Source organism: Nicotiana tabacum, chromosome 19, assembly GCF_000715075.1.
Source record: "Nicotiana tabacum cultivar K326 chromosome 19, ASM71507v2, whole genome shotgun sequence".
NCBI classification, from domain to species: domain Eukaryota; kingdom Viridiplantae; phylum Streptophyta; class Magnoliopsida; order Solanales; family Solanaceae; genus Nicotiana; species Nicotiana tabacum.
In genome coordinates this window covers 72,796,129-72,819,987 of record NC_134098.1, presented here as the reverse complement: position 1 = coordinate 72,819,987, position 23,859 = coordinate 72,796,129, and the positions used below count along the sequence as shown (strand labels likewise).

At 40.5% G+C, this 23,859-nt stretch overlaps 1 protein-coding gene across 1 annotated transcript; it reads right to left on the bottom strand.

The window, feature by feature from the left end:
• Nucleotides 1-4,625: 4,625 nt before the first annotated feature.
• Nucleotides 4,626-8,969, bottom strand: LOC107765191 (protein RETICULATA-RELATED 4, chloroplastic). Its single transcript, XM_016583809.2, has 8 exons — nt 8,301-8,969; nt 6,829-6,897; nt 6,285-6,416; nt 6,019-6,072; nt 5,880-5,924; nt 5,632-5,771; nt 4,905-5,030; nt 4,626-4,817 (listed from the first exon to the last, which is right to left on the bottom strand). The coding sequence occupies exons 1-8, from the start codon at nt 8,820-8,822 to the stop codon at nt 4,757-4,759; spliced, it is 1,149 nt and encodes a 382-aa protein (XP_016439295.2). The 5' UTR covers nt 8,823-8,969; the 3' UTR covers nt 4,626-4,756.
• Between the last annotated feature and the right edge of the window lie 14,890 nt (nt 8,970-23,859).

The following is a 23,859-nucleotide window of genomic DNA, read 5'->3' as shown; positions in this document are numbered from 1 at the left end:
ATGCGTAAAATGACAAGTAAAAATGAAAATATATTTTTAGTATACATGCCAAGTAAAAGCGAATGGAGTGAATATTTGCAATTTTCAGTAATTTAAACAAATAACCCCCACCCCCATTGGCCAGTGGCTCAAACTTCAAAGGTCTTTTGACACAATTATATATTGAAAAAGATTACTGCACCATGTGCTTAGTGATATAGCCAAACTTTTCAATATAGGGTAAGGTAAAATATAAAAAGTAAACACATGCGGAAAAGGGCCAAAAATACCCTTCAACTATTTAAAATAGCTCAAAAATGTCATCCGTTTGTTTTTTGTACCAAAAATATCTCTGCCGTCTATGTTTTGGACCACAAATGCCCTTAAACCGTTAGCCTTGCCATTGAAGGTGACATGACAGTCTAACTGGGTTAGATTTGCATACATGACCATCCACCTAAGCAATCCAGCATTGCAAAATTATTTTTTCGGAAAAATTATTTTTCCGAATTTTTTTATTAAAATACAAAATCAACACTTATTCCGAAAAAGGAAATAATTTCCGGAAAAATTATTTATTTTGGAAATTTTTATTAAAATACAAAATAAACACTTATTCCAAAAAAGTAAAAAAAATTTGAAAAAACTTATTTATTTATTAAAATATTATATATAATATACAAAATAAATTATTTAGTTATGATGAGTGAGATAGAGGATTTATGTTCTACTATTTTAAATGCTTAAGTTGAGGATTTATTGCACGTCGAACTTGTTTAGGAAACCTCGAATTAAATATTTCGGAGTTATTTTTAAGTAATTTTTATTTTTTTCGGAATAAGTGATTTTGTATTTTAATAAAAAATTCCGAAATTAATAATTTTTTCAGAATTTTTTTACTTTTTTCGGATTAAGTGTTGATTTTGTATTTTAATAAACATTCTAAAATAATTAAGTTTTCCGGAAATTTTTTACTTTTTTCGAAACAAGTGTTGATTTTGTATTTTAATAAAAATTTCCGAAAAAATAATTTTTAAAAATAGTTTTGCCATGCTGGATTATTTAGGTGGATGACCATGTAAGCAAATCTAACTCAGTTGTACTGCCATGTCACCTTCAATGACAAGACTAACGGTTTAAGGGTTTGTGGTCCAAAACATAGACGACAGAGATATTTTTAGTATAAAAAACAAACAGAGGGTATTTTTGAGCTATTTCAAATAGTTCAAGAGCATTTTTGACCCTTTTCCGAATAAATTAAGGGGATTCTAACATATGTTACATAGTGTTATTTTCCCAAGGCCTTGTACAAAGGTGGCTCCGCCACTACATGTGCTGTATCTATGATAATTTAGGACTTAACAGACAATCCTTCATACTATCTGTGACCTGAACAATCTATTAACAGGAATTTAAAACCTAGAAGTTATATATTTGCAGTAAACATAAGTTAATTTCCTACAAAATTACACGTTATAGTTGTATATTCAGATAACACATAACTGACCCAAGATTTTCTGAAAGGTCAATTCATAGTAGAGCCAAGCTCGTCAAAAAGAAGATGAAGAAGAACAAAATAATAATAATAATAATAATAATAATAATAATAATAATATATATTTTTTAAAAAAAGTATGCAAGCAGAGCCAAAAGCTACAATGCTGCTCATGACCGTGTTGTTATATACTTGCAATTTGCATTAGCACCACTAGACATAGGAGCTGGGCATGTTGATCCTAACCGGGCTCTTGATCCAGGCCTCATATATGATGCTACTCCGCAAGATTATGTTAACCTTCTTTGTTCTTTGAAATTCACAGAAGAGCAGTTCAAAACACTTGCAAGATCATCAGCCAACCACAACTGCTCAAATCCATCCTCGGATATCAATTACCCATCATTTATTGCGTTCTTTAGCCCACAAGGGGACTTGACTTGGTTGGAGCAGAAATTCAGGAGGACAGTAACAAATGTTGGAAGTGGTGCAGCTAAGTATAGAGTGAAAGTGAAATCACCAAGGAACTCAAATGTTTCTGTGTCACCACAAACAATGGTCTTTAAGAAGAAAAATCAGAAGCAGAGCTACACTTTGACCATTCGTTACAAAGACGACGCAGAACAAATAGTCAAATCTGGTTCAATAACCTGGGTGGAAGAGAAGGGAAATCATACAGTAAGAAGTCCTATTGTAATATCTCCAGAGATAGAGGTCTGGTAATGAAACTCTTCAACTAGCATAAGCTCTTGCATTTTCTAAGTTACAATCTGTGAAAGAGGTCTTTTCAACACTGGCTTCTTGAAGACTGATAAATGGAGCAGCACAAAATTTCTTCAGCTAATAATTAAATTCTTTCAAAAATACGGACGGGCATTCCTTTATAAACTGATTTGCTGGAATTCGATACTTGACTGCTGATGAATGTAAGACATTCTTTTTTCTGACAATCAAGCCTCTTAATAGGCGTGAAATGTAGTGCAAGAGCTGAGGTAAAATTCGAATTGCTAGATACACAAATGCAATATTGTGCATCAGGTTTCCAAATCGAAATGAAGTCTGGACTAGACTGGAAAATGTCCACACTAATGTGTCCTTGCATACCTCTATGAAGTATGTTATGTAGATATCACCAAAAAGACTAGTACATCCAGTAGTTGACATCTCCAAAAAAATTGATGAATGTATAAAAGAATTCGTAGGTAGTACAGCTGAGACTTCTAAATTGACTACATGCAAATCAGCCCTAGACAATAGCTATGGAAGAACGGATTACCTTGAGCCCGTACCGAGGTATCAAATGTTGGTTCTCAGATCTCCCTAAAAAAATAGGATATATTGAGCCTCGATAAGTCTTCCACTAGGAATTTGGTTCTGATAATGTGGACGTCTTTTTCTTTTTTCTTCTCTATGATGATGGTGGTGTCCTTCCATCGGAAACCTTCCACCAACAAAGTTATCGGGTAATTCCCTTGTCAAAAAACAAAAGAAGTAGTTACCCGGTAATTCTTCCCAACAAGGCTTAGGGAGATAGGACTATCTAATGTGGACGATCCGGTATTTACACCAAATGAATGAATGTGATATATGTGTCTTTCATCCACACATTTATCACTCAACCTAAGTTGCTTGGTTTAGTGTAAACACTATGCGGATATCTACCTAGCACATATTGATCAGACTTTCTCCTCAGTCTACCCAAAAAAATGTAATATATGCATATTTTTATGGACATTAGCACATAACCTGACCTTTTGCCTCAGCATACTATGTGCAAAGAAAATTTTATAGAGAGTAAATTTGAAACTTACCTGAGATCAATTAGCTTTTGGAAATAGTTACCCCTTCAGCAGGCATAACCATATATCAAATATTCTACGGAAGAAAAGGAAAGAGCAATTCAGATAAATGGGATAAATTTTAGCTTTTGTGATCAATAATCTGCGTAATCGAAAAAGATTAGATGATTAATTTTCCCTATCAACAATAGGTAAGCATAAAGAACATAAAATATCTTGGAGCTTCGCTCTTTCAAACAAGAAGACATAACAGCAGCAGTTAAATGTATGTGACTACTGCTTTCCACTTTAAAAAATTCCTTTATGCGTAAAATATTTGCTCGTCACCATTGTTGGTATTCCTCCACCATTTATCCCATCAAGATTGCAGCCCCACTTCACTTAACAGGAAACGTCCCTCTTAAAAGCTTCTCTATTCTTATGAAAATGTCTTTCATGGGATCAGTGCTGCTTTAAGATTAGCTCAAGATCTCATACATCCCAGGTTTCATTTAAGCTTATACAACAATAACTGAATACTGATGCCTTAAATATCTATAGGGGATTCATTGGAATTTCGAATAACCAAACATTATCAATGGTTGCTCACCATTTAACTCAAAACAACATTAAATTCACTTCTGACATTCTGAAATTAGTTTATTTTTTCTACAATTGTAATATAATTCCAGAATTCTTTCTAGTTGGCAGAGAAGGAAGAGATTTTCAAAAATTAGACTTCTACCTAATGATAACACGAATATATTCGCTCATGTATTAACTTCCTATAAAAGATAGCCACCAACCACACTCCCTAACAATGTGGAATACGCTTGAGGAGATGATGGATTAAAAATGAGAAAACCCAAGATGCACCAAATAACTGTTAAGAAGAATTTCCTAGGACACCACAATCTTAATCATTCATATAGACGATGAAGTTGATCTCCACAAGTCAACATGAATATCCATGGCAACAAGCCCTAGCTTAATTCAGAGGAGGACTTCAGGCAGAAATGTAAGACAACATGCTAACACATGATATGTGAAGAAAATCTTATTATAGAGTGAAGAGAAACTACCTGATGACCATAGGACTTTAAAATATAACCTAGACCTTCGTCCTTCAGCACACATCCATTGACAGAGAGCAATAAGCTCGCCAACATCAAAAGATTCTTACTAAAAGGGGAGTGGATAGAAGATTAACAAAAACTTTATCAATGTAAATCTTCAGCGCAAATCCTGTTGTGGCTCCTATCAGATATATGTGAACATAGAGCACAAGCTATCAACAAGAACAAATTTTGCACAACCAAGAGATGTTGAACCCTTCTTTTGAATTCAACAAAATAAAGTAACAGTAAAGAGCGTGACAAAAAATCTCACCACTGTTATAAATTGAAGTTCAATTAAAACAAAAAACACTAAAAAAAAAAAAAAAAAAAAAAAAAAAACCGTGTACAAATGATCCTTGGTTGACCACAAAACTGGGAACCATTATCTAAGTTTCTTTTTGTTCTCGTGACCTTTGGATTCCAATCCCACGTGCAAAATCCACCCACCTGGTAAGAGAGAAGAAAAGATTTAGAGAGCTCGAAGATAAAAAAAAAAGTTCCCAAGGAAGACCTTAAAGCGGAAAGAACATGTACATTAATGATCCCAAAAAGGTATTGCCAGTTCGGAAAACGAAGCATAGTGCACCGAGTATGATCTTGTGCTTGTGTAGCAACGGCTCCAATATTCGTTGTTCAATAACTCCAGCAAGGATTTGGTACCTGGTAAAGGAGCAAAACCACTTAGATCACTCACAATCCGTCCTCCATAATAAAAAGGAGACAAGATACGAGCCTTTAATGTTATGACATGGTAAGATGACAAAACCTCATAATTGTAAAATATAAGAACACTTTGTATATGCTTAGCTCCTTTTACTACAAGCTATTTTTTAAGGCCGTTTTAAAAAAATCCAATTTCTTCACTAGAATGTTTACACTAGGGTTATCCGCATTAACTTTATAGGGAAGGCACACCAAGCTTATGCACTTTATATAGAGTAATGTGAATCAAGGAGCTATGTCCAAAAAAGGGCCATGTGTGAAATGATTGAACAAGGATATCTCAAAAGAAGATAGTGAGACGGAAGAATACATGTTGAAAGGAAGATGATAAAGGTGCTCAATTAGAAAAAGTAGTTTTATGGCAAGAAAACTGGCAGCCACAGAAGAAACTCTTGTTTCATATTGTAAATAGGTAGTCTTGAACATAGTGACAGGGTTAAACATGTGAAATTTCCTCCCAAGTACCTCTCCTAGCAAAGAGATGGAAGAAGCTGATCACTAGTTTGGACGACACTAGTGCTCGAAAATGTAAAAATACCTAAGGTTGCTTGAGACTGCCATGTAAACGCCATATGCAGCACTGGTCGGCAGAACGGGTAAATCCTCAGCTTCACCCGCAAAGGTTTTATCAATAGCCTTTCGTGCGTTGATTAAAGCATTTGTTACACCTGTACCAATCTGGAAAAAGGGAAAAATGTATTTACCAATTACATGGAAGGGACAACATCTTGTGATTCCCACAATATTTTCTTGTCCGCCAAGAAGAAAAGCTCTTCACAGACTTACCAGAGATGCGCCTGAACCAACTGCAAATAGTTTGGCCCCATTTCTCTGCAGGACAAGTTAGACTATTCTAAGCTTCATAAATGCATACAATTTGCAATTAAATAAGATAAGCTTATTGTAAATTTATCAAATGCTTTACCACTATAGCGCCTATTCTCTGTAGAAATGTATAGGAAGTACCAGCCAACACAACCTGAGAACAGGATAAAACGGAAATTTAAATCAGTTACTTGTATCGGGTGACCAGAGCACGTCCCCTTATACCACAAAAGGGAGAACAAAATTTATGAGAAAATTATGTTTTAGTTTCATATAATACTATTTACTTCATCAAAATTATGTTTTAGTTTCATATAATACTATTTACTTCATTAAAATTATGTTTTAGTTTCATAAATCATAAACCTGAAATGCGTTGTCGGGGCAGTTGTAGAAAATTCTACTAAGAGGCCCAGCACCAATTGCAAGAGAAGGACGGAGAATAACAGTCGGAGCTGGGAGCCAGACTAGCATGAAATCAGCAACAATGGCCATTACCTGAGTAAAAGTACACATCACCCCGAAGTCAAGTATAGAAATTTCAAGAAAATATTTACTTCTCCAGAACCCAAAAAGTAGTGTCAGCTAGAGAGTTATGGCTTTCAATGATAGGCAAGAAAAATGAGGACTAAAACATATATCAGAATGTTCAGCTTCAGTTAGAACCTCAAGCACAATCTAATAGATGTTCAACATAATACCTCATAATTTGCTCAAGACTTGTTCATTGCAATAGAACAATAATTGCTTCCTAAATGTGAGACAAAACTTATTTTGCAGCTCTAACTGGATTGAAATGCTTCACCTTCTTTACCCAATATTGTTTTATTATGTGGATTAGGGTTCTAACTGGTGCAACTTCAATACTGTATTAAATGTGCTTCAGTCCAAGTTATGGGAGAAATTGTACCACATCAGCACAGACAAAGTCCAGTTCGTTTTTGAAATTCTCCCTCCGCTTTTCCAGCTCTGCAGCAGTCTGAAACATAAACAACGTAATTCAGCTATCCGTGTGACTATTAAACTCTGGATAAAAGGTCAATGACAAACACAAATGACTGTTAACGAGAGTCAGACACAAGATTCATTCAGATATAACTAAATGTAACAAAGGTCAGTTTGGTATAAATGTTAAATGTCCCAACCTGACTAATGGGAAGGAGGGAGGATAGAAGGGCCTGACCTTAAAACCGTTACATGTCAATAGTAGCATTCATGAAAAACAAAGATATATGTACAGAAAAGAAAAATAAACAACTGCCAAACTGAAATAAAAATGCAGAACTCAGACTGCACGAATATATTGTTACCATTTTACTATATCTTTTACGTCTTTTTGTGTCAACTGTTTCCTCTTTCCTTTTTTTTTTTTTTGGGGGGGGGGGGGGGGGGGGGGGGGGCTTAATCCACCATTAGTCATCTCTTTATGGCAGCGGGCAAGATACACTAATCAGGACTTCTTGATCATTTCCAGTGACTCCAAGTCAAAAAGGTCAGTTAATTAGTGGAGACTAGAGATGTTACAGTTATAATATTTGAAACATAACTATCCTGTTCATTTCAAGGCTGAGGAGTACACTTCGAGTGTCAGGATGAACTCTTACGGATTGTCAAAGACAATGTGCAAAGCATAGAGCAAACAGATTGTCCACTAACCATTCATAAAAACTAGTACTAATAATATGTAACTGAATTATATCATTAGATGATTTTGTAATTTGTAGTAAAAGATGAATTGCAAAGTTATTCTAAATACTAGATATCATAAAGCTTAATGCGCATCAATATTCTTCTAACAACAAATAAATTCAGAATCTTTGTCATATTTCCAAGCGCAACCAACACAAAACCACATCATTCACCAATATAAACATGGAAAAAAAAGGGGAGGGAGGGGAGACTTGTGTTGCTCGGATCCTTCAAAATGATCGCCAAACTTGTGCCGGTTTCTCCAAAACTGCACTTATATTTTGAGGATCCCACATGGGTGTGGTTTTGGCAGATCCAAGCAACATAGGGGGAGAAAGGAGCAGTATTAGCAAGAAGATTTTAACTTATATATCCTGACTGTGTAATAAAATTACATTGTTATTACGTTTTTAACATGTTGTAACAGTTAACTTGTTTCTAAAGTGGATTTAACTTAGATACACTAAGAGTATAAAGAACTTTTTCAACGATAATTTAACCTGCTGTAGCAGGTATGTGTAATTATCTTTTAGCTTACCTGATAGGGGACACCATCTAGCAGTCAAACTCTTTTCAAGTTACTAATCCTACTTTTTATGGAAAGTTGCTAGTAGTTATCTTTTCAAGTGAACTTTTTATGGTCTCGATGGATAGAAGTTAAACTCTAACAAGAAGGAAGACAAAGGAATTAACCTTAGTAAAGATGCCAATGCCACATTCAATTGCAACTTTAGTCAAGAAGAGATCATCAGCCAGCAGCCGTTCTTTAAACCCACCAAAGCCTAGCAGCCACCGGAGAAATGGTGACTTTTCGAGTTCCATGTACCGGTTAACGATGGCCGGAGGTATTTTACCGGCCTCAATTGCAGCAGCCAAGTCCATAGGCAAGCTGTCCAGTGATCTTTCAGCTTCAGCCAAAGCCATTATTGCTTCTTTTTTGTTCCTTTCCCCTGCATCCTCGTCATCCTTCCCTCCTCCACAGCCTCCTTCTCCACCGCCTCCGCCTCCGCCGCTGCCACCGATATTTCTGTCACCGCCGTGATTACTGAAGATGGGAAAAGAAGTACGAGGAGGGCGAGAGTGGAAATTAAGAGAAAAAGTTGGAAAGTTGGTTTGGTAAGTGAGGGATGAGAAACGAAAGGTTGAAGATTTGGAGTGGCTGAAAGAGCTGGTAGTGAGGTAGGAGGTGGCTGTGGTGACGGCGATGGCCGCCATTGAGGGTGGCCCAGGGGTGGGGGGAGTGGCAGAAAGTTGTGGACTATAATACAGTTGACAGTTGAGCTTCTCGATAGTACAGTTCTGACGAAAAATATTTAGGGGCAAGCAGCAACCTTGGAGAATTTTCTGACACGAATAATTAATCACTATACTGTTGTAAAATAACACTATAAAGTAAAGAAACTAAAACAATTATACAGAGATATTGATATATTATTCAACTTCAAATTTAACTACAAAATAAATTAAATTCTCCTCTATTTATAGAAGAAAGGAAGCTGTTATGTAAGTTGCTTGTAAACTGCTACTGCAAGCTGTCGTGTAAGCTGCTACTGCAAGTTGCTTGTAAGCTGCTACTCTAAGCTGTTGTGTAAACTTGTTGTAAGTTGCTACTATATCAGATATAAATAGTCTTATATCAAAGGTAATATTTATCCATAACGGAGTACCGAAAGGATAAGCTTCTTCAGGAGTCTTATTTCCAATAGAGTACTAAATAGATAAACATATTTACGGCGGAGTCCCATATGGATAAGCTTCTTCAAGAAGCTTATTTACAACGGAGTACTAAATGAACATCCATAATATAATATATTTATAACACCCTCCTTGGATGTTCATTAAAAGATATTGTGTCTCGTTAAAACCTTACTAGGAAAAACCCAATGGAAAAATCTTAGTGAAGGAAAAAGAGTACACATATTTAGTAATATGCAATTCTAGCTGCCTCATTAAAAACCTTATAAGAAAAACCCCATGGGAAAAACCTATAACGACTCGACTGGTCATTTTGAGCATTTACGCTCCTTTAAACTATTTGAAATCTTGAATAACTTCCTACGAAGTATTATGACTTGTGTGAATTGTCGGTTTTGGTTTTAAGGTATTTCGGAGTTAGCTTAGAAGAATGAATTTCATGTTGGAAGCTTAAGTTGAAATAGTTCACCGGATATTGACTTATGTGTAAACGACCCCGAAATAGAGTTTTGATGATTCCAATAGCTTTGTATGGTAATTTTGGACTTAGGAGCGTGTCCGAAAAATTATTTGAAAGTCCGTAGTAGAATTTGGCTTGAAATGGCTAAAATAGAAAGTTAAGTTTGGAAGTTTGACCGGGGAGTTGACTTTTTGATATCGGGGTCGGAATCCGATTCTGAAAATTTGAATAGCTTCGTTATGTAATTTATGACTTGTGTGCAAAATTTAAAGTCATTCCGGATTGATTTGATGTGTTTCGACACAAGATATAGAATTTGAAAGTTCAAAGTTCATAAATTTTGATTTGAGGTGCGATTCGACGTTTTGATATTATTTGATGTGATTTGAGGCCTCGAGTAGGTCCGTGTTATGTTATAAAACGCGTTGGTATATTTGGTTGAGGTCCCGAGGGGCTTGGGTGTAATTTTGGATCATTGGTTGAGAGATTAGTAAAGTTAAGAAATTTGAGAGTTTGGCCATGGTCAATATCGGGTCAAGACAACCTCTTTTCAGTATTTTGAGTGTGCGAGCAGGTCCGTAGCGTATTTTATGATTGAAATTCATATATGGTTTGTGTCCGGGGTTCCGGATGAGTTTTGAGCGAGTCGGGACATTTCGGCACTCTGATATTGTTCTGGCACTTTTGGGGGTGCGGACCGCACATTTTGAGATGCTGAGGCGAAGGAGAGGTGCGGACCGCACATAAGAGTTTGGACCGCAGCAGAAAAATGCGGACCTCAGAGGAGGAGTGCGGCCGCACTCCAGGGAGTTCTGCAGATTCGCTGGTGCGACTTCGGAAGCTTATATCTTTTGATCCACAAAGAATTTTGAGATGATTCAAAATCAAAAGTTGTAGCCCTTCATGTCTAGTTTCCAGAAAGATATAGAATAAATCATTTGGACATCTATAAAGAAAGTTATGGCCAATTTACTGAATGGTGCGGTCAGCACAATGAGGGGTCAGATTGTGTATTATAAAACTGAGGGTTTGGGTATTATTTCACATTTGGACTTTGAGAGCTCGGTTTGTGGCGATTTTTCGTGGGATTTTCAAGATATTCATCGGGGTAAGTGATTCTAACCCAGATTTGGTTAACATACATGAATATATCATTGTTTTCATCATGTAATCAGTATTGTGAGATGGAAATTTAGGGAAAGTTGTAGAAATTTCATAAAATAAATTTTTGGGATTTGAACACCGATTCGGAGTCGGATTTGAGTAAAATTAGTATGGTTGAACTCGTAATTAAATGGGTTATCTGATTTTGTAACTTTTGTCTGGTTCCGAGACGTGGGCTCCACGAGCGATTTTTGAGCTAAATTTTGGATTTTTATTGAAAACTAGCATTTTCTTATGGAATTAATTCCAATGAATTTTATTGACCGAAACGAATTAATTGTGACTAGATTCGAGGCATTCGGAGGCCGATTTGCTAGGCAAGGGCATAACAGAGTAAAGAATTTTACAGTCTGAGGTAAGTAACCGTTTTAAATCTGGTCCTGAGGTGTAACGACCTGGCCTGTCATTTCGAGAGTTATAGCCCTGTTTTCCCCATTTCTACTTCCTTTATGCTTTTAAGCTATATTATGATATACCAGATTAGTTGGTTCGGGTCCGGGATAGTTTCAGAGTGGAATGAGACACTTAGTCTCTAAAGTAGAAGCTAAAGTTAGAAAAATAAAAGCCAACTGGATGTTGACCTATGTATAAACGATCTCGGATTTGAATTCTGATAGTTCTGTTAGCTCCGTTAGTTGATTTTGGACTTAGGAGTGCGTCCGAAATATGATTTGGAGGTCCGTGGTAGAATTAGGCTTGAATTGGCGAAAGTTGAAAATTTGGCGATTTTGGTCGGCAGTGGAAAATTTGACATCGGGGTCGGAATGGAATTTCAGAAATTGGAATAGGTTCATAGTGTCATTTGTGACGTGTGTGCAAAATTTGAGGTCATTCGGACATGGTTTGGTTAGTTTCGGTATCGGTTGTCGAATTTGGAAGTTTAGAAGTTTTTAGGCTTGAATCTGAGGGTAATTTGGCGATTTGATGTTGTTTTGAGTGATTCGAAGTTTCGACTAAGTTTGTATGTTGATATATGACTTGTTGGTATTTTTGGTTGAGGTCCCGATGCCTCGGGGTGATTCCGGGTGGTTAACGGATTTATTAAAGTTGGAAAATGCAGTTGAAGATGCTGCTACTGATATTTCCGCACTTGCGGAAGAAGGAGTCACAGGTGCAAGGTTGTAGGTGCGTTTGGGGTAGCCGTAGATGTGGAAATCGAAGGCCAAGGCTGCGAATGCAGGTGCGAAGGATTTGCCGCATCTGCGAGCCTGCAGGTGCGAGGTCTTGAGCGTAGATGCAGAAAGGAAGAGTTGAGCCGGTTCCGCAGAAGCGGAAGTGTTGCGCAAGAGCGCGCCCGTAGGTGCGGAACCTGGGGCGCAGGTACGGAATTTGAGGAATTAAGTGGTTCTCGCAGGTGCGAGGATTTGACCACAGGTGCGGTTCCGCAGGAGCGAATATTTAGCCGCATGAGCGAATGTGCTGGGCAGAAAAGCCCCATCTCGTGGTTTTTTCTTCATTTTTCAATTTTTGGATTTGAGAAACTCGGGAGAGAGGCGATTTTTCGAAGGTTTTCAAGGAGCAACGTTGGGGTAAGTGATCCTAACCTATAATGGTATAAATTTCGTGAATCTACGGCTTTGTTCATCATTAATTACTAGGATTTTGGAGTGAAAATGAGGGGTTAGGGCTTGGGATTTTGGAGAATTTAAATTAAGGATTTGAGGGACCAAACGATGTCCGATTTTGATGAATTTCATATGTATGGACTCGCGAGTGAATGGGCTTTCTAGTTTTGTAAATTTTGTCAGATTTTGAGATGTGGGCCTGGGGGCCGGGTTTGAGCCAATTTCGGGTTTTTGGGCTAATTTGATAGTTTTTCTTGTGGAATTCATTCCATTAGCGTACATTGATGGTATTGTACTGATTGTGAATAGATTTGGAGCATTTGGAGGCCGAGTCCAGAGGCAAGAGCATTGCGGGGTAGAGATTTGACCGGTTTGAGGTAAGTAACGATTGTAAATCTAGTCCTAAGGGTATGAAACCCCGGATTTCGTATCATTCTACTATTTTTGAAGTGACGCACATGCTAGATAACGGGCGTGCGGGCGTGCACTGTTGGGGATTATGACTTGGTCTGTCCCATAGCAACTGTAAAGTTGTATATTTTGTTGAAACTATATGGTACTTATATGTTTTAGAGTTCCTGTAAATTGGGCTAAATGCCATGTTTGGATGTTGTGCCAATGTGGTTTGGACCCGTAGGGTCCTTTCCTTACTATCCTCTCACTATTTTCGATTTAAAAATCTATACTCAGTCATGGTTATATACCTGTTTACTGCATAACTCACTTTTCTTACTCTATTTTGATGCATATAAATGTTGTTTTGGGCGGAGTACCCTGTTTTTACTGAAATGCCCGGGTGGATTGAGAGGTTTATGACTGAGTGAGGTCGAGGGCCTGATTTGTGAGGATATTTATGGGATTGGGCTGCACGCCATAATATGTTTGATATAGGACGAGGGCCCGAGTGATTTATGCCATAATTTGGCTTGATATAGCGCTTGGGCTGAAGGAGACCCTCCGGAGTCTGTACACACCCCTAGTGAGCGCAGTTACCTACTGAGTGCGAGTGCCGAGTGCTGAGTGATTGGGAGGTATGAGCGATTGTGAGGTATGCCCGAGGGGCTGTTGTTTATGATTTCATCAATTTTGCTCACCTTTGCATTGAGCCCCTATTTGAAACTGTTGAAAAATATCTTTAAATGATTTTTACTGGAACTGGGTTTTAAACGGGATAATTTGATTCAAACACTGATTTTTAAAGCATGTTGTGTTTTATCGAGATTTCATGATATGAACTTTATATGCTTATTGCTTGTCACTACTGCTCAATCTTTATTTATTGTTGTTACTTGCTGAGTTGGCGTACTCACGTTACTCCCTGCAACTTGTGTACAGATCCAGGTGTAGCTGGATACGGTAGCGGTTGTTGATTATTCTGGTTGCAGATTTTCTCGGGGATAGCAAGGCAGCTGCTTGGCGATCGCAGCCCCTGCTCTTCTCCCTCTTATCTTCCTTTAGTTGTATTTAGCAATTTCCAGACTATGTTAGTCTCGATATTGTTAGACAAATTGTAGCAGATGCTCATGACTAGTGACACCCCGATGTCGGGCTTTTCTTTTCCGCACTTTTGTTTTGATTTGAACTCCTTTACGAAGGTTCTTATGTTAAATGGCCTTGAAATTTATCCTTGAAATAAAAATATCGGTTTGTTTTGTAAATGAGTCGACTTTCCTAGTTCCACGATAGGCGCCATCACGACAGGGTTAGTTTGGGTTGTGACAGATTGGTATCAGAGCCTAGGTTACATAGGTCTCACGAGTCATGAGCAGGCTTCGTAGAGTCTTGCGGATCGGTATGGAGATGCTCCACATCCTTGAATTCTTGTCGTGCGAATCTGTTGATTCTAGTAACTAAACATCTATTGTTTTATTCTCTCACAAATGGTGAGGACTCGTACTACCGGTCAGGAGGGCCAGCCACCAGTACCACCAGCCAGGGCCGCAAGAGGCCGAGGCCGAGGCTGCGGTAGAGGACGTGGTAGGGGCAGAGGTGCAGCCCGCACCAGTTGCTCCAGATCAGGACCAGATTCCAGTTGTTGATGCACCAGCTCAGGCACCACCTGTGCCTATTGTGATTCCAGGCCTTCAGGAGGCCCTAGCTCAGATTCTAACAGCGTGTACCGGCCTTGCTCAGGCGGTCTCTATCTCGACGGCCGCAGCCACTTCTCAGGCTGGGGGAGGCACAAGCACTCAGACTCTCATCGCTCGCACACCCGAGCAGGTTGTACAGGGACTCCAGACACAGGGGGCACCACCAGCCCAGTCGGTTGTAGTTGCACAGGATTATGTGGTTCCTGCTATGCCTGAGGATGATCAGCGTAGGTTGGAGAGGTTTGGGAGACTCCAAACGTTATATTTCAGTGGCACAGAGAGAGAGGATGCTTAGGACTTCTTGGACAGGTGTCAGAGGATACTCCATACTGCTGGTATTCTGGAGACTTGTGGGGTCTCATTCACTGCCTTTCAGTTTTATGGGCCTGCACTCAGATGGTGGGAGACTTACGAGAGGCATAAGCCTGTTGGCGCATCACCCCTTACTTGGCAGCAATTCTCAGTGGTCTTTTTGGAGAAGTTCATGCCTCGATCCCGCAGAGAGGAGCTGCACAGACAGTTTGAGCGGCTTCACCAGGGTGATATATCTGTGACGCAGTATGAGATGCGGTTCTCTGAGTTGGCCCATCATGCGATCTGGTTGGTTCCCACGGACAGGGAGAGGATCATGAGGTTTATTGATGGTCTCACTTTTTAGCTACAATTGCTTATGACCAGAGAGAGGGTGTCTGGTGCTACCTTTGATGAGGTTATCGACATTGCTCGATAGATTGAGATGGTTCACGGTTAGGAGAGGGTTGAGAGGGAGGCCAAGAGGACTCGTGGTCAGGGTAGTTTCAGCGGTGCTCCTTTTGGGGGTGAGTTTCAGCACGGTAGAGGTCGTCATTTCAGACAGGCTCAGTCAACTCGGCTATTTCACCGTGGTACATCATCTAGCCATGGTTCTCACAGTTCTCATCAGGGAAACTCATCACTTAGTGCCCTTCCAGCTCAGAGTTCGTCCCGTGCTCCACCAATTCAGGGCTCCCCTATGCCAGGTTCTTCTACTGGTTATCCCGATGCTAGGGGCTCCCTTCAGTTCCTGCCACCAGCACTAGGGAGTTGTTTTGAGCGTGGGGAGTTTGGGCATATGTGGAGGCAGTGTCCTCGTCGTCATGGAGGTCTATCTCAGCAGAGGAGTCAACCTTCGACTTCAGCACTAGTTACTTCACCACTCGCCCAGTCAGCTCGGGGTGGAGGTCAGTCAGCTAGGGGTCACCCTAGAGGGGGAGGCAGATCAGGGGGTGGCCAGGCCCGTTTCTATACCCTCCCTGCCAGACCAGATGCTATTGCTTCAGATGCTGTGATTACAGGTATTATCTCAGTTTGTCACAGAGATGCCTCCGTATTATTTGATCATGGTTCCACATATTCATATGTTTCCTCATATTTCGCCCACTTTCTAGATTTGCCTCGTGAGTCTTTAGTTTCATCTGTTCATGTGTCTACTAATATGGGCGATACTATTATTGTGGACCGCATATATCGGTCATGTGTGGTGACTATTGGGGGTCTGGAGACCCAAGTGGACCTTTTGCTGCTCAGCATGGTTGACTTTGATGTTATATTGGGTATGGATTGGTTATCTACATATCATGTTATTCTAGATTGTCACACTAAGACAGTGACGTTGGCTATGCCGGGATTTCTGAGGGTTGAGTGGAGCAGTTCTGTAGATTATGTATCAAGTAGGGTGATTTCATATTTGAAGGCTCAACGCATGGTTGAGAAGGGTTGCCTATCTTATTTGGATTTTATGAGGGATGTTAGTGCAGAGACTCCTGTCATTGATTCTGTTCCGGTGGTACGTGATTTTCTGGATGTGTTTCCTATGCACCTGCCAGGCATGCCGCATGACAGGGATATTGAATTAGGTATTGATTTAGTGCCGGGCACTCATCCCATTTCTATTCCACCGTATCGTATGGAACCGACAGAGCTGAAGGAGTTGAAGGAACAACTTCATGAACCCCTTAATAAGAGGTTTATTCGGCCTAGTGTGTCCCCTTGGGTGCACCGATCCTATTTGTGAAAAAGAAGGATGGTTCCATGAGAATGTGTATTGATTACAGGCAGCTGAACAAGGTCACAGTCAAGAACAAGTATCCTTTGCCTCGTATTGATGATTTATTTGACTAGCTTCAGGGAGCGAAGGTGTTCTCCAAGATTGATTTGAGGTCTGGTTATCACCAGCTAAAGATTCGAGATTCAGATATTCTTAAGACAACTTTTAGGACCCGATATGACCATTATGAGTTCTTAGTGATGTCTTCTGGGCTAACCAATGCCCCATCAGTGTTCCAGGCCTTTTTGGACTCATTCGTTGTTGTATTCATTGATGACATCCTGGTGTACTCTCATAGCCAGGAGGAGCACGCTCAGCATTTGAGAATTGTATTACAGAGATTGAGGGAGGAGAAGCTTTATGCAGAGTTCTCCAAATGTGAGTTTTGGCTCAGTTTAGTAGCATTCTTGGGGCACGTGGTGTCCAGTGAGGGTATTCAGGTGGATCCGAAGAAGATAGAGGCGGTGCAGAGTTGGCCCAGACCGTCCTCAGCCACGGAGATTAGGAGCTTTCTTGGTTTGGCGGGTTACTACCGTCGCTTTGTGGAGGCATTTTCATCTATTGCATCGCCCTTGACCAAATTGACCCAAAAAGGTGCTCCATTCAGGTGGCTGGATGAGTGTGAGGAGAGCTTTCAGAAGCTCAAGACTGCTTTGATCACAACTCCAGTGTTAGTTCTGCCATCAGCTTCGGGTTCTTACACCGTGTATTATGATGCCTCGAGGATAGGCATTGGTTGTGTTTTGATGCAGGAGGGTAGGGTGATTGCCTATGCCTCACGCCAGTTGAAGACCCATGAGAAGAACTATCTTGTCCATGATCTTGAGTTAGCAGCTATTGTTCACGCCTTGAAGATTTGGCGTCATTAGTTGTATGGGGTTCATTGTGAGATCTATACTGATCACCGGAGTCTGCAACATCTGTTTAAGCAGAAGGATCTTAATTTTCGTCAGCGGAGATGGTTGGAGCTTCTTAAGGACTATGATATCACTATTTTGTACCATCCGGGGAAGGCCAATGTAGTGGCCGATGCTTTGAGTTGCCGGGCGGGGAGTTTGTGGAGTTTAGCATATCTTCCAGAAGTAGAGAGACCTTTGGCATTGTATGTTCAGGCCTTAGCGGGCCAGCTTGTGAGATTGGATATTTCGGAGCCGAGTCGGGTGTTGGCTTGCGTGGTCTCCAGGTCTTCTATTTATGAGCGTATTAGGGAGCGTCAGTATGATGACCCCCACTTACTCGTTCTTTAGGATAGGGTTTGGAGAGGTAATGCTAGGGATGTGACTATTGGTGATGACAGTGTGTTAAGGATGCAGGGTCGGATATGTGTGCCTAATGTAAATGGGCTTCGGGAGTTGATTCTTGAGGAGGCCCACAACTCGTGGTATTCCAGCCATCCGGTTGCCGCGAAGATATACCAGGATTTGAGACAACACTATTGGTAGAGGTGGATGACGAAGGATATAGTTGGGTTTGTAGCTCGGTGTCTCAACTGTCAGCAGGTTAAGTATGAGCATCAAAGACTGGGTGGCTTGCATCAGAGATTAGAGATCCTAGAGTGGGAGTGGGAGTGGATCACCATGGACTTTGTAGTTGGGCTCCCATGGACTTTGAGGAAGTTTGATGCTATTTAGGTTATTGTGGATCGGCTGACCAAGTCCGCGCACTTCATTCCAGCTGGTACTACTTACACTTCCGAGCGGTTGGCTGAGATTTACATCCGAGAGATTGTTCACCTGCATGGTGTCCCAGTTTCTCATTTTAGATAGAGGTACTCAGTTTACATCGCAGATTTGGAGGGTCGTGCAACGAGAGTTGGGTACTCAGGTTGAGTTGAGCACAACTTTTCACCCTCAGACGGACGGGCAGTCCGAGCGCACAATTTAGATATTAAAGGACATGTTGCATGCTTGTGTCATTGACTTTGGGGGTTCATGGGACCAGTTTCTGCCACTCGCGGAGTTTGCATATAATAATAGTTATCAGTCGAGTATTCAGATGGCTCCGTACGAGGCTTTATATGGGAGAAGGTGTAGATCTCTGGTTGGATGGTTTGATCCGGGTGAGGATAGGCTCTTGGGTACAGACTTGGTCTAGGATGCATTAGATAAGGTGAAATTGATTCAGGAGCGGCTTCGCACGGCGCTGTCTAGGCAGAAGAGCTATGCGGACAGGAAGGTCCGTGATGTATCTTTCATGGTTGGGGAGAAAGTTTTGCTGAAGGTATCACCCATGAAGGGTGTTATGAGGTTTGGGAAGAGGGGCAAGTTGAGCCCCCGGTTCATTGGGCCTTTTGAGGTGCTTCAGAGGATAGGGGAGGTGGCTTATAAGCCTGCCTTGCCACCCAGCTTGTTGAGTGTACATCCAGTGTTTCATGTTTCCATGCTCCGGAAGTATGTTGGCGATCCGTCCCATGTTTTGGATTTCAGCACGGTTCAGTTGGAGGGTAATATGACTTATGATATGGAGCCGGTGGCTATTTTGGATCGGCATGTTCGAAGGTTGAGGTTAAAGGATATAATTTCAGTGAAGGTGCAGTGGAGAGGGCAACCGGTGGAGGAGGCCACCTAGGAGATCAAGCGAGAGATGCGGAGAAGATATCCACGCCTATTCGAGACTCCAGGTATGTTTCTAGACCTGTTCGAGGACAAACGATTGTTTAGGGGGGGAGGGGGGGATGTAACGACCCGGCCGGTCGTTTCGAGAGTTATAGCCTTGTTTTCCCCATTTCTGCTTCCTTTATGCTTTTAAGCTATATTATGATATACCGGGTTAGTTGGTTTGGGTCCGGGGTGGTTTCGGAGTGGAATGAGACACTTAGTCTCAAAAGTAGAAGCTTAAGTTGGAAAATAAAAAGCCAATGGATGTTGACCTATGTGTAAACGATCTCGGATTTTAATTCTGATGGTTCTGTTAGCTTCGTTAGGTGATTTTGGACTTAGTAGTGTGTCCGGAATGTGATTTGGAGGTCCGTGGTAGAATTAGGCTTGAATTGGCGAAAGTTGAAAATTTGGCGATTTTGGTCGGCAGTGAAAAATTTGATATCGGGGTCGGAATGGAATTCCGAAAGTTGGAGTAGGTTCGTAGTGTCATTTGTGACGTGTTTGCAAAATTTGAGGTCATTCGGACGTGGTTTGGTTGGTTTCGACATCAATTGTCGAATTTGGAAGTTTAGAAGTTCTTAGGCTTAAATCCGAGGGTAATTTGGTAATTTGATATTGTTTTGAGTGATTCGAAGGTTCGACTAAGTTTGTATGTTGATATATGACTTGTTGTTATTTTTTGTTGAGGTCCCGAGGGCCTCGGAGTGATTCCGGGTGGTTAACGGATTTGTTAAAGTTGGAAAATGCAGCTGAAGCTGCTGCTACTAATATTTCCGCATCTGCGGAAGGAGGAGTCTCAGGTGTGTTTGGGGTAGCCGCAGATGCGGAAATGGAAGGCCAAGGATGTGAACACATGTGCGAAGGATTTGCCGTATCTGCGAGCCCGCAGGTGCGAGGCCTTGAGCACAGATGCAGTAAGGAAGAATTGAGCCGGTTCCGCAGAAGCGGACAGTTGGCCACATGTGCGAATGTGCTGGGCAGAAAATCCCCAGCTCGTGGTTTTGTCTTCATTTTTCAATTTTTGGATTTGAGAAACTCGGGAGAGGCGATTTTTGAAGGTTTTCAAGGTGCAACATTGGGGTAAGTGATCCTAACCCATAATGGTATAAATTTCGTGAATCTATGGCTTTGTTCATCATTAATTAGTAGGATTTTGGAGTGAAAATGAGGGGTTAGGGCTTGGGATTTTGGAGAATTTAAATTAAGGATTTGAGGGACCAAACGATGTCCGATTTTGATGAATTTCATATGTATGGACTCGCGAGTGAATGGGCTTTCTAGTTTTGTAAATTTTGTCAAATTTTGAGACGTGGGCCTGTGGGTCGGGTTTGAGCCAATTTCAGGTTTTTGGGCTAATTTGATAGTTTTTCTTGTGGAATTCATTCCATTAGCGTATATTGATGGTATTGTACTGTTTGTGAATAGATTTTGAGCATTTGGAGGCCGAGTCCAGAGGCAAGAGCATTGCGGGGTAGAGGTTTGACCGGTTTGAGGTAAGTAACAATTGTAAATCTAGTCCTGAGGGTATGAAACCCCGGATTTCGTATCATTCTACTATTTTTGAAGTGACGCACATGCTAGGTGACGGGCATGCGGGCGTGCACTGTTGGGGATTGTGACTTGGTCCGTCCCATAGCAATTGTAAAGTTGCATATTTTGTTGAAACTATATGGTACTTTTATGTTTTAGAAAGAGTTCCTGTAAATTGGGCTGAATGCCATGTTTGGACGTTGTGCCGATGTGGTTTGGACCCGTAGGGGCCTTTTCTTACTATCCTCTCACTATTTTCGATTTAAAAATCTATACTCAGTCATGGTTATACCTGTTTGCTGCATAACTCAATTTCTTTACTCTATTTTGATGCATATAAATGTTGTTTTGGGCGGAGTACCCTGTTTTTACTGAAATGCCGGAGTGGTTTGAGAGGTTTATGACTGAGTGAGGCCGATGGCCTGATTTGTGAGGATATTTATGGGATCGGGATGCACGCCGCAACATGTTTGATATAGGCCGAGGGCCTGAGTGATTTATGCCATGATTTGGCTTGATATATATCTTTGGCTGAAGGAACCCCTCTAAAGTCTGTACACACCCCCAGTGAGCGCATGTACCTACTGAGTGCGAGTGCCGAGTGCTGAGTGATTGGGAGGCATGAGTGATTGTGAGGTATGCCCGAGTGGCTGTTGTTTATGATTTCATTATTTTTGCTCACCTTTGCATTGAGCCTCTGTTTGAAACTGTTGAAAAATATCTTTAAATGATTTTTACTGGAACTGGGTTTTAAACGGGATGATTTGATTCAAACACTGATTTTTAAAGCATGTTGTATTTTACCGAGATTTCATGATCTGAACTTTATATGCTTATTGCTTGTCACTACTGCTCAGTCTTTATTTATTGTTGCTACTTATTGAGTTGGCGTACTCAAGTTACTCCCTGCACCTTGTGTGCAGATCCAGGTGTAGCTGGACACGGTAGCAGTTGTTGATTATTCTGGTTGCAGATTTTCTCGAGGATAGCAAGGTAGCTGCTTGGCGATCATAGCCCCTGATCTTCTCTCTCTTATCTTTTTTTAGTTGTATTTAGCTATTTCCAGTCTATGTTAGTCTCGATATTGTTAGACAAATTGTAGCAGATGCTCATGACTAGTGACACCCTGAGTCAGGCTTTTCTTTTCCGCACTTTTGTTTTGATTTGAACTCCTTTACGAAGGTTCTTATGTTAAATGGCCTTGAAATTTATTCTTGAAATAAAAATATCGGTTTGTTTTGGAAATGAGTCGGCTTGCCTAGTTCCACGATAGGCGCCATCACGACAGGGTTAGTTTGGGTTGTGACATGAGGGTTTGAAACCCCGGAATGTTGTGTCACGGGCGTGTGGGCGTGCACCGAGGGGATTGTGACTTGGTCCGTCCCAGAAAAACTGTAAAGCTGAATAACTTGTTGATAGTTATGTGCTCTCTATGTGTTGTGGAAACTTGACTATAAGTCATGCTATAAACCATGTTTAGGCTATATGTTGGTATTGTTGGGACCCACATAGATCGTGTACATGTTGAATTATCTGCTTAAATTGTTGTTTTGTATTCAGTCATAACTTACTTAATTATTTTATATCAGTCTCTATTGTTCATTATTGATGTATCATATCATTGTTGTTTGGGCTGATTTGATGATTGTTGAGAGCTCGGGAGACTGGAGAGCTTTATGACTGAGTGAGGCCGAGGGCCTGATTGTGAGATATTATACCATAGCACGTGAGTTGGCCGTGCAACACGTGAGTTGGCCGTGCGGATCTTTATATTATACTATAGCACGTGAGTTGTCCGTGCGGATGTTTATATTATACTATAGCACGTGAGTTAGCCATGCAGCACGTGAGTTGTCTGTGTGGATTTTTATATTATACTATAGCACGTGAGTTGGCCGTGCAGATTATAGCGCTTGGGTTGTAGGAGCCCCTTCGGAGTCTGTACACCCCCAGTGAGCGCGGGTACCCATTGAGTGTGAGTGCTGAGGGCTGGGAGCCCAGTGAGTGATTGTTGTCCTGAGAGGCTGTACTTGTTTTTCATTTGTTGATGCACTTAGTTGCTATCTGTTATTGTTGTGAAATTCCCGAAGAATTCTATATCCGGATTACATGAACTTGAACTGTATAAAATTGATTTGACTTAAACTGCTGGATTTGAGAGCATGTCTATTCTTTGCTGGAATTACTGAAAATGAACTATAACTGTGTAGCTCGTCACTATCTTCAGTTCTTTATTTATTATTGTTACTTGTTTAGTTGGTTGTATTCATACTACACCATGCACTTCGTTTGCAGATCCAGGTGCTCCCGGACATAGCGAGTGTTGATTCTTTCGCACAATTGACTTTTTGGAGATTCAGAGGTAGCTGCCGTGTTTCGCAGACCTTGTCTCTCCTTCCCTATCTCCTTGTTTACTGTATTTGTTCTCAGACTATTTTAGACAGTATTTTTCCAGACTTGTATTCAGATTAGATGCTCATGTACTCAGTGACACCAGGTTTTGGGAGTATTTATATTTGTACTTATGATATTTCTTCCGCTGAATTAAATCATTATGTTTTCAATTTAAAAGAGATGTGGTTTATTGAAGTTGTCGACTTGCCTAGTATTGAGATAGGCGCCATCATGACAGGTGAGATTTTGGGTCGTGACAAAACCTTAGTAAGGAAAAAAGAGTACAACACATATTTCACTCCCCTGATAAAAACCTTGTTCCAAATATTTGAGTCTCCGCATTCCAATCTTGTATACCATCTTCTCAAAAGTTGAAATTGGCAAAGTGAACAAATCTGCTGGATTGTCACTTGAACGGATTTATTGCACATCGATGTCACCATTTTTCTAAAGATCATGTGTGTGTAGAATAATTTTGGTGAAATGTGCTTCGTTCTATCTCCTTTTATTACAATTAAAGATAAGCTAGAGAAATATTTTCTATATTACATGCACGCCTCGATTTGCTCCTGAAGTAGTAAATATTTTAAAAGAGGTTGAAGCATCACAATTTGATGTGATTAATGCACGTTCAGATAATTATGTTCGATTTCCCGAAGGATGAGAATTTTTGATAAATATTAATCCAT

Excerpts from the sequence above, each read along its gene's own strand:
- LOC107765191 (XM_016583809.2), bottom strand. The coding sequence starts at position 8,822 with ATGGCGGCCATCGCCGTCACCACAGCCACCTCCTACCTCACTACCAGC. Across the intron at positions 5,772-5,879 it reads TTGGTTCAGGCGCATCTCTG|ATTGGTACAGGTGTAACAAA; the intron begins GTAAGTCTGTGA and ends CCCTTTTTCCAG. Across the intron at positions 5,031-5,631 it reads GCAGTCTCAAGCAACCTTAG|GTACCAAATCCTTGCTGGAG; the intron begins GTATTTTTACAT and ends CTCCTTTACCAG.